Source organism: Rosa rugosa, chromosome 6 (assembly GCF_958449725.1).
Source record: "Rosa rugosa chromosome 6, drRosRugo1.1, whole genome shotgun sequence".
NCBI lineage: Eukaryota > Viridiplantae > Streptophyta > Magnoliopsida > Rosales > Rosaceae > Rosa > Rosa rugosa.
The window spans coordinates 33,106,367-33,117,551 of NC_084825.1; the positions used below are offsets into that span (position 1 = coordinate 33,106,367).

At 39.7% G+C, this 11,185-nt stretch overlaps 2 protein-coding genes and 1 long non-coding RNA gene across 5 annotated transcripts; all 3 read left to right on the forward strand.

The window, feature by feature from the left end:
* The first annotated feature begins 5,194 nt into the window (after positions 1–5,194).
* Positions 5,195–7,368, forward strand: LOC133718489 (uncharacterized). 3 transcript variants are annotated; one of them, XM_062145337.1, is made up of 3 exons: positions 5,195–5,480; positions 5,542–5,926; positions 6,034–7,368. In XM_062145337.1, the coding sequence occupies exon 3, from the start codon at positions 6,370–6,372 to the stop codon at positions 7,123–7,125; it is 756 nt and encodes a 251-aa protein (XP_062001321.1). In that variant the 5' UTR covers positions 5,195–5,480; positions 5,542–5,926; positions 6,034–6,369; the 3' UTR covers positions 7,126–7,368. The 3 variants fall into 3 exon arrangements, with proteins under 3 accessions (XP_062001321.1, XP_062001323.1, XP_062001320.1); XM_062145339.1 differs by having other exon boundaries at positions 5,195–5,437; XM_062145336.1 differs by having other exon boundaries at positions 5,195–5,926.
* LOC133716608 (uncharacterized) lies at positions 5,368–6,074 on the forward strand. The gene is made up of 2 exons (XM_062143294.1): positions 5,368–5,926; positions 6,034–6,074. Exons 1-2 carry the CDS (start codon positions 5,368–5,370, stop codon positions 6,072–6,074), a joined length of 600 nt encoding a protein of 199 aa, XP_061999278.1.
* Positions 7,369–8,198: 830 nt separating the features above from the next.
* On the forward strand, positions 8,199–10,489 carry LOC133713810 (uncharacterized). Its single transcript, XR_009848254.1, has 3 exons — positions 8,199–8,379; positions 9,054–9,129; positions 10,326–10,489. It is a non-coding gene; the product is annotated as an uncharacterized LOC133713810 (long non-coding RNA).
* Positions 10,490–11,185: the final 696 nt, after the last annotated feature.

An 11,185-nucleotide genomic window follows, 5' to 3' on the forward strand; every position in this document is an offset into this window, starting at 1 on the left:
TACCACTGGAATCATAAGTGACTTGTACAACTTGTCCATTGATAGCAAAAGTATCCAAAATGTTGCTTGCTATAGAATAGCAAACATTATTTGGCCACCCCTTACTCATGGAGGGAATCAGAGGTTCATCAATTCCAATGCACGACGCTTAGACCAAGAGATGTTTTCATTTTTGTTTCGAATGGACACATAAATTTTGTGTATACTGTATAATATTGGAACGTATAAGATCTTTAAAAATAGTTATTGCAATGTACATACAACAATATTTTGTCACTTAAAGATCTTAGTGCGTTTCGCGGGTCCCCGCTGTCACAGAACTGGCGTTGTAGAGGAGAGTTTCTGCAAGTATGCTGCAAAATAGAAGAGGTTTGAGAGCTCCGGTGTCCGATATCTAAAGGCGGAAAAGGTGTAAAAAAAAAAAAAAGCACGACGCTTCCAAAAGGCTGCCAATGATGGAGAGATCTTGCGGCCATAGTCTGCTTTGTGTTGTTGTTTTCTGATCTTGGTTTGTTATACATGTTATTTTTTAAATAATTGTTGGAATTGCTGTAAAATTAGAACACAAAATAATATCGTAATATTGTAGAAAATAACAATAATATAATAGAGATAAGAAATAAAAGAAAAGTAATTAATATGTAGATTTTTATATGGGAGAAACTTATTCAGTCGAGGCGTGCAAATGCACTGTTTTGAGAAATCATCTCCTACTGCACGGGGTTGAATGATGAACTTCTCTTAAGATACAACAACTCTTCGAGCTCCATCGTGTAGGTAAAAAGCCTTATTGAATCTTAATCACCTGTACACTTTAAATGGTGTGCGGTGTACACGTAAAATTTATAGGTTGTATAAGTATTTACTAGAGGCATTTGGCTAGAGTAATAGTATTTGGTGGATTGCACTATATTGCATACATATTGTCCAATAATCTAAAATTAATTACGGCTTCTCCTTTACATGGTACAAAATTAAATTGGACAATATTACATACAAAAATGATGAATTTTTCATTCTATCGTGCAACCTCTACTGCTATACGTCCATGTCAACAGTTAATGAAATTTTTTAACTGCGAGATACAAATTAATTGTTAACGGTACGTAGCAAACTTGGGGTATCGAAACGACAAAACTTAATAGTTAGGTGTAAATTGAAAATGACCGCATAGGTTCAACGATCTTTTGTACTTTTTTTTTAAAGATAAAAAAATCTTTTGTAATTGAAAAAAAAAAGAAGGAAAAAAAAAAAAAAAGCCCCAAACCAATCCCAACTAGGAAAGAGAGCAAACCTAATCCTAATTCCTCTAGGTATTACGAGAGAGCATACCCGCGCTTTGCTGCGGGATTTAGCAGATTGTTGAAGAAAGTAATTGCTTGTGTAGACAATATTATTGCTGATTTTATAATATTACATAGCAGAACATTTATGTAAACCAAGCAGCACAGAACTGAATAGCAATGGTACCCCCTCTTTGTTGCAGGACAGTTTACAATAATGACTGATATGAATTAAAAGGGCTTGATTGTGATAAAATAAGAGTTTCCTGCCTATAAAATTGTTTTGAGTTTACAAAGCAAAGAAGATCAGTCATATATAATGCAGTGATATTGGCATTTTGTTTTTTGTTGATTACTCCTGCCTATAAAATTGTTGAGTTTACAAAGCACTACCAATCCGTCTACATTTTCATATTCAAAACTGTACAACCCGATATAGGTGTTTGGTAATTGATCACTATACGTGGAACCTTGGACAGACTGAGCAAGATGATGTTAATACGTGTACAAAGCAATGGCAGCCTGAGATTGTGGGTGAAAAGCAAGGGCAAAAACGTCATTTCGACACTCAATGAACAGGTGTGAACAGTTAGTTTGTCTTTCGCGAGCCTATATATACGCGTCCAAGTTCTTCTTATTCTGGTGGGTTTCCCACGTAGAGATATATCCCCACTTGTCAACGGATTCGGCTTCTCTACTATAATTGCCTTTTGCTATGATCTGCTATAATTTGCTATTAGGCTGCCACATCAGCATCAGCCAATCCAATGGCTAATAATAAAGAGTTAACAAAATCACATTGGTGGACTTGAAGCACCATATCGTGTCCTCTTCTCCTTCTTCCCTTCCCTCTCCCCTTCTCTGTAACTAGAGACAGAGAGAGATGGATCTGCCATTGCTTTGTGAAAGTTGGTAGCTTATGAAATGACAACGAAATAGGTTGGAACAAAACCCAGAAAACAAAAGAATGAAAACAAACAAATTTGTAGTTTATATATTGATTTCGTTTTTGATTTTGCATTTTCTTTTCCGATCTTCCAAATAGAAATGGAAAATCCCAATCAGATGAGAGAGAGAGACAGTGGATCAGGTCAGAGAGAGGGAGGGAGAGAGAGAGAGAGAGAGAGAGAGAGAGAGAGAGAGAGATCAAATCCAAAACTCCACAAAAGGAGTAGAACAATACTGAAGATCCTATCTTTTCCTCACTGCACAAAATTCCCAGATTGAAGAAGTCTCAGTTATGGATTTGAAACCCATAAAGAAAGTTGATCGATCAGGCCTCTCTTTCTTCATAATCTTCTTCTCCAAAATGCTATCTCTTCCACCTCTCCACCCATTCCCTCCAAAACTCATTCTTACTCGTTGTAGACTCGCTCTCTCTTCTTCAACCCCCAAAGCCTCAACCTTTACACCCAAAGCCCCACCTTTCCCCAACCCTAATTCACCGTTGTTCCCTCAAAATCAATTACTAACGACGCTCTGCCTCGTCGTTTCGTTCTTCTCCGACCCACATGAGCTCTACGAGCAACACTCCCAAGACTCTCCTCCACCTCTGCACCTCCATCATCTCCTCCGATCCTCCTCTGGTTTCAATTAGTTATGGTAAAGATAATATGAGGATGCCTGGAATTTTTTATTCTCCAGTTTCAGGCACAGAAAAAATGGAGGGTGATAGGTGATAGAATTTGGTGTATGTGAGGCATAACTAGACTCATGTGAACACTAATGTTTAACCCTTAGATTGAGTTGTGATGATGTGGCAGCACCTTATGCGAATTATAGCAGATCATAGCAACTAGAATTATAGCAGAGAATCCGGATCCCTTGTCAACCCCCATAATCCAAACCCCTCAAAAAGCTTTCTTCTTTTCTGGTCCGGTCCCAAAAAAGTCTAACGATTACTCTCCGCTACTTTTTTTCTTTTATTAAACAAAAATAATAACTGTATTAAAAAGATAAAAGCAAAGAAAAAGGAAAAACTTTTTCTCTCCCCAAGCCTATATATTAAAGAAGTCTATACTCTTTTTTTTTTTTTGAAAGGATTTGATTTAATTAGATATCAAAGCCATGAAAACAGGCCAGAGTCTAACAGAACTTACATAAGAAGAGCCGGAACAAACCGGATGTCCTATCTAAGTCACACATAAACTCATTAAAGTCTAAATGGTCGCTCGCTGAAACAGCAAGCCAACAAACTAAGTAAGAATAATCTCACTTCCTAAGGCAAAATCATTCATCTAGTCTAATCTGCCAGCACTCAATTGTGGTACACATATCAACTAGAAACATCTTAGAAAATATATAGAAATCACTCCCACTTGAGAAGGCTTGAAGTTCAGAATGTCTTGAAATTTGGTACCTTAAGCAAGTACCATCTCTTTCCCCTTAGGGTTAGAGCTAGTACTAGTTTCAGGCTCCTCAGCAGCTAACAACCTCGGCATCAGGTTGGTCTTGTTGCTCTTTGTCTTGTCAGGTTCACCATCTTTCTTTTTTCCTTTTCCTGCTGTTCCATAAGGCAGCTTATTCACACTTCCAATAGGGCGTCCTCTTTTTCTCTTTGGTTGATCACTGTTTTTGGAAGGCCCTTCCAATAAACCCATAGTCACTGCATCCAGATTTTTCTTCCCAATAGCAAGACTTAAGCGTAATTTTTTTGGAGAAATAACTACCTCATCATTTTCCCTGCTTCGCCTTTGTCCTGTAATTGGATCGCCATTGAGTCTTGGCTCTCTCAGTGCTCTAATTTGCACCTGTCTTTGACGACGCATGGCCACCACGGATTGGGGAAGTAAAGCTTCCGGTATGCTAGTTGGTATCTGAGCCTTGAAGATCAAGGTTTGATTGTTTACCACCACCCTATTGTTATTAGGGTTTTCCTGTCCCCGTAGTATTGCCAAGGCCGTGGGCTGTGCCACCGCTCCAACTGGTGTATCACTATCTTCTTCCAGATCCGGCCCTGAACAAGGAAGGCCAACGTGGGTAACTAGGCCACAGGTACCGCATCTGCCAAACAACTTATCATACCGAAACTGCACCATGAATTGAACTTCATCTTCCACCCAGAAGCGGCGACGAAATAAGAGAGGCTTTGCATAGTTGATCTCGACCCTGATGCGCAGGACTCGGGTCCGGAAAGCCGGACGATCAAATTCCTTGAACTCTCCCAGCGTACTTCCGATCAGGCGCATAATACGCTCAGACCTGAACGCCGGCGGTACCCCTTGCAGCGTCATCCAGTAGGATGATTTCTTCAGTGGTATCTCGCTTGCCGGACTGATACCGTCGTACGGCGCTAGTGCTACAGGGGCCCTGTTGTAGCCCCACGGTCCACCCTTCCAAACCCTATCCACATCAGAGGGATCTGTGAAAGTGAACAGAACCCTGTCATCTTCTCCAACTTCTTCAACGCTCAGTCTGCCATTGATTCGCCATGCAGATCGGAACATGCCAAGGAAAGAGCGACGAGAGTATTCCCGCGCCGTGAGCAGCTTTCCCACCATGAAAGCTTCGGGTTGTCGCAGTCCTTTGGATGGACGCAGGTCCACCGGTTTCTTGCCATCAGCCAACGCTAGGGAGGAGGCCAAGCGGGCTGCCATTGCATCAATTGCCATTGACGTGAGAAAGAGGCTACGTAGTCAAAAAACCCTAACCCTAGTTTAAAGAAGTCTATACTCTATATCTACACCACGCCGGGGGGGTTGGGGGGATTTTGTTTTGAATTAAAAAAAAAAATTCAGTATTTTGTGAAAGAAAAAAGAAAAAAAGTTTATTGTGTAAATTCAAATTTAAATTAAATATCTAAGTTCTAATTTAAATATTTGATCAAAAAAAAAAAAAAAAAGTTCTAATTTAAATTTGAATTTTAGTGTTTTTTAATGGGTCGGTGCCCAAGTAATATTACCGTTATCGGGATTCCAATCAAGAGAAGGATAGACGGAATCCTTATATAATCCCCCTTGTATATATTCGTGCTCCACTTTCCATTCTTTGTTATCAATCTCTGCTCTTAGGAAAATTTCCCAATTACATTTCGTTCTTTGTTATCAATATTCTTTGTTACCGTTTGTTCGTTACTTTCGATTCTATGGCGGCGGCGATCCAGAAAACAGAGTCGATGGTGGCCTCCTCGTCTTCATACCTAACGCTGCCGTTAGGTATGAAGATCTCATTCATCCCCACCGATTCACAACTCATCAGGTTTATTCTTCACGATTCTGCCCCGAATTTTATTATTACTGATTGTGATCTATTTGGCCAGGAAGAGCCCTGGGAAATCTGGGACAGATATCTAGGGTTTCTAAACCAATACAACCCAGATGAACTCTACTTCTTCATGCCTTCACTGAAGAAATTGAGCCGGTCTAATGGTGGTTCAAGGATCAGCCGAACAATTGGCGGTGGTAGTTGGACTCAGAAGGAGCCAATCAAGTTTGTGTGCGACGAGGGCAGATCAATTGGGGTGAAGAGAAAGCTTAGATATCACAACCAAGGGTCAGATCAACATTTGCAGTGGTGTTTGGATGAGTATACTAGTGTTGAGGTTGCTAATTCATGTGCAATTTTCCGGCTCCGGAAAAACGAGCGACAATACAAATCACTGTGTGGTATTTGTGTGGAAGACTTCTTTCAGCCTCTACCATTAGGTATGAAGGTTTTATTCCGCCCCACGGACTCACAATTGATTAGGTACTTTCTTGGTTTTGATATTGCCCCAGATTTTATTGTTTATGATTGTGATTTGTTTGGACAGGAAGAGCCTTGGGAAATTTGGGACAGGTATTCATCGGTTAAAAACCACCCAGATCTCCTCTACTTTTTCACATCGTCACTGGGCTCCAAGGGGAGGGTTTGTAATTTTGGTCGAAGAGTTGGGTCTGGTACATGGAACCAAAAGGAGGCTGCCAAATTGGTGTATGATGATGAAGGCGAAAGAAAGCCGATTGGGAGAAAGAGGAAACTCAGATATGTTAACCAAGGCTCTGTGCATCATGGGGAGTGGTATTTGGAAGAGTACACAAGCCTTGTTGATGAGGGGGCAATTTTGCTTCTTCGAAAAAACGAGCGGTACAAAGCACCGGCTTCATCAATGTCGTCAGGAATTCCAAGTGAAAAGAAGAGGAAACACAGAGAAATTGATCGATTGGAGGAGAAGAAGCCTAGAAAGAAAAAAGAAGCTTACAGACAACTAGTAATGCATGACTCGGATTTACTTGATAGGCAAAGCCAAACTGCTACCAGTCCCACAGTGCCTATTCAACAACAAGAACCTGACAGTGGTGGTGATGATAATTTCGTGTTCTTCAAGGATATTGATATTGAAACATGGGAGTTTCCTTCTCTGGATGATTTTGTCATGGCTTGTCCTCCTCCACTTACAGAATGTGATCAAGAAGCATTAGCAACCATTGAGTTTCCTTCTCTGGATGAATTTGTCATGGATTGCGATCAAGAAGCATTAGCAGCCCTTGAGTTTCCTTCTCCAGATGACTTGGCTTCTCCTTCTCCTCCTCTTGAGGACTGTGATCAAGAAGTAATAGCAGCAGCCAACATTGATGATAATCATAATCTCACGGGATCCTGTAATGATGATGATATTGCAACATGGAGTTTTCCTATTGTGGACTATTCATTGACTTCTCTTCTTCAAGGAAAATGTGATGATCAAGCATTAGCATTAGTCAACAGCGATGATGATCTACATTTCATGAAAGAGGATACTGGAGCATGGTGTCCTGCTTTTTTGGATGATTTCTGGATGAAAGAGGATACTGGAGCATGGTGTCCTGCTTTTTTGGATGATTTCTGGATGGCTCTTCTTGTGGACTGTGATGAACAAGCATAGCATCGCTAGACGAAGTCATCATTCTCACAACTGTTACTACCATCTAGTAGTCTATATATAGTTGAACAAGTCTGCTAATCTAATCTTCAGTGGTTGTTTTCTAATATTGTTCCGTTATACATGGTAAAGTTTGTAATTGAGTTTTGATGATAACAGAAATGTATATTTAGTTGCCACTATTGTTTACTGAATGCATGTTTCTTGAAATTGTTATAAATTTGTATGGCATTATTATATTACTCATCAGAATCAATTTGTCTCTTTTGTTTGCTCAAATAAACCTCTCCCTCAGTAGTACTTGATCTGTGATTTGCTGCATCATCGTTTCTCCTAGTGGCAAATAAACAGAAGTGTGCTCTGATCATATAACTCGTAGTGACTGATTATAGGCATTCAGTTAGAGCTAATATCCTCATTCCATTATTCAAGCTCTTCCCACTTGGGTTTGCTTAGGCTGATTACAGTCATTGCCTTTGTGGTCTTACTTGGTAAATATATAAAGACGAAATGCATGAGATCTGTAATACCCCGAAAAATCTAAATTAAATTCCGTGGATTTTTAGAAATGATTTCACGATAGTGGGAGCGAGTACGAGGCTTGGAGAAGTTGTGGAATTAGTTCGAACGATTAATTTTCGAAAACGAACGTTATTTAGGGGCTCGCGAAAGTTGACTTTTTATACGTTCAAAATTTGGGAAAACTTCCTTCATGAAAGTTGTAGAGCTCGTCGATACGATCGCGGGCATATGCGGAACGCAAAAATCGGAGTTCGTATGAATTAGTTATGATTTTTTGAAAAAGTTTCCAATTTAGTATAAAGCTTCCATTTTCGGAAATTTCCGAAAATAGTTTCAGAATTTACAAAAATAGAAAAAAGCTGCTGCAGCCCTCGTCCCCGCCGGAAATCGCCTCCGATTTTCGTTTGGCCATATCTTCCTCCTCCGGCCACCGATCCTCACCAAACTTCTTCCATTGGCTTCGTATGGTCCTTGCGCACACGTCTGTGGAAGCCTTGCACGACGGCGCGGCCTGTAGCGGCGGCGGCAAGCTTGGTCCGATTTGAGTTCGATTTTGAGTCAACGCCGATATCTTGAGTTTCCGGCCACCTTTCTTTGTGATTCTTGGCTTGATGAACTCGCCTTGAGTTTCTGAACCAGTCTCCAGGAGGAATCGAAGCGAGTGGTGGACGTTTTCACGCTGATCGGAGCTCACGCCGGATTCTGGAAAAATTCCGGCCACCGTGACTGAGTTTGGTAATTTTCGACCTCTTCTTGACGTTTTCTGATAGCAAGCCTTTATAGTTTTTTGTTAAGCATGATAAGATGAAGAGGAGCAGCCCGGCCCCGACACCATTGGTGGTGGTCGGCGGCGGCTCTGCCACTAACTCCGGCGGCCCTTTCCGGCCACCTCCGGGGATCAAAAATATGGTTTCTGTACATTTTCAGATTCTATATTTCAATACGATCATTTTGATATATTATACGCAATTTTTGGATATCGTATGATTAAGTTATGAATTTTACGATTTCGATCGATTTCAATCGTTCGATTTGTGATCTGTGGAGATCGTACCGTCCGATGGATTTGTAGTTTTGATATGATGATCGTATGACTGTCCCAGTGACTTTGTGTGGTCATGGGCGAAGATCCGACCGTTGGATCTTCGTATATTTGTAAAAAGATGATTCGGAATGCGATTTGTGAGAATCCGACCGTCGGATTTTCGTATAAATTTGTGAAGATGTTAGTAAGGACGATTCAGGAAGATCCGACCGTTGGATTTTCGTGATGATTTTTGGAGGGTGATCCTAAGGGCGATCCGTGAGGATCCGACCGTTGGATCATCATTTAATTTCGATCCGACCGTTGGATTGTCGTTTGAATATGTTTTTGAGTTATTGGCTAAGTTAAGGTCATGTGTGATTAGGTGATTGACGGTCTCCCTTGGGTGAGCGATTTCGGTGTGTATTGTGTTGAATTGAAGACGCAGCGGGAATATCGAGGTGAGTAAAATCGCACATGGTTCATTTACGAACCGAAATTCAGTGATTGAATTCTATAGTGATTTTGTGGAAACTGTTTTAAGAAAATCAATATTTGTTTTAAATTATATGGACTTGATCGACTACGGTCCATAGGTAAGTAAAATGTATTTAAACTATAAAAATGAATTTCCTGATTTTAATGCATGTGAACTATAGTTGGTATTAGTGGTCATTCTTGTGTGGGTGACTACGTATATATATATTTACGTGGAATATATATTGGATGTGTGGTATTTGGTGAAGTGTGGAATTGATGCGATTGATTTACAATTCGAGCATTACTCTCTAGAAGATATAATTTATCTTATAGGTTGAGTTGAGTGTGATAAAGAGTAATTGAGTAAAGTGCTATAGTTGAGTCGTTGAGATGAGTTAAATGAGGAGTCGAGTGATTTGAGGCAAATATTTTCGTAAGGGTGAACCTTGGCCAAGGTGACACTCTACGATTCAGTTAGAGCTCTAGTCTGTCTGCCATCATACTGAATGGGGTGATTAATATATTTAATTATAAGCCTGTAAGTATGATATACGTACTGAATGGGGTGATTAATATATTTAATCATAAGCCTGTAAGTATGATATACGTACTGAATGGGGTGATTAATATATTTAATCATAAGCCTGTAAGTATGATATACTGAATGGGGTGATTAATATAATTAATCATAAGCCTGTAAGTATAATATACTGCATGGGATGATTTATATAAATAAATCATAAGCCTGTGAGTATATATTGAGTAAACAGTTGTTTGTTTTTGCGTAGTCATGTTGAGATGTGAGTATAATATACGGTATGGGATGATTAATATATTTAATCATAAGCCTGTAAGTATGATATACTGAATGGGGTGATTAATATAATTAATCATAAGCCTGTAAGTATAATATACTGCATGGGATGATTTATATAAATAAATCATAAGCCTGTGAGTATATATTGAGTAAACAGTTGTTTGTTTTTGAGTAGTCATGATGAGACGTGTGTTGATTGATGCTTGAAGTGACGTTGTGCACTTCAATTATTATGCTAAGAGATACTGAAATTGAATTGTTACTTTAAAATCGTGCAATTCCTTGTTTACTCATACGGGCTGTCAAAAGCTTACCGGGTTTGTGTTGTTGCAATCCCGGTACACTATTCAAATTGTGTAGCGGGTAATCCTACAGGTCAGGAGAATCAGGACGGTGATCGTGCGGGTTAGAGAATTTGTTTTAGTTTTACAGCAATTGTAATTGTGAGGTGAGTTATGCTCATTTGAGCCTTACAATATAATTTGGTGAGAGTGTGCTGTAATAAACAAATTTGAGATTTGGTTTATGTAATATCGAGCGATGTGAGGTGTGGTTGTTTTGAGAAAAAAATTCAGGTTGTATTTATGTGAGTTGTATTAATTCATGTTTCGGATTTGAATTTGTTATTCAAAATTCGGGGCGTGACAGTTTGGTATCAGAGCGTAAGGTACATATTTGGTGATAATCAGTACTCCCCGAGTGATGGCCCGTCTGCAGCGGATCCCCATCATATACTCTTCGGTACTGGTATAATCATTGGGTATGTCTTAGTATGGGGTCTAGACAGTGTGTAAGTCCGTAGGACGGTAGAATTGTCTTGTAGGTTCGTTTTAGAATAAGTTTTGCTTCCGAGAGTTGCAATCTTCGAGGAATGGAAACCTCCGGATTTAACTCTGATGAGTCGGTGAGGATTGTTTATGGAAATGAGTTTCTTTTGTACGTAGAAGTGAAGGCATGATGTTGACCTATGCATGTACCCAGGTTGGATACGAGTATAAATTGATAGAGATTTTTCCTTCTTAAGTTGGATATACAGATGTTTTTGGATGGGATGTACGTATCAAGGATTAAATATCTTGTTTTGTAATGAGATGTCCTTGTGGAGTTTGTTAGTAGGGTTGAGGTTAGGGAAGAAATTATTGTGGTTACTTCTTCCTTGTGCTTGTAAGTTGTTAAGCAGGGTTTAAGGTGCGAGACAAGAATTTTATTTTGTGCTCGAT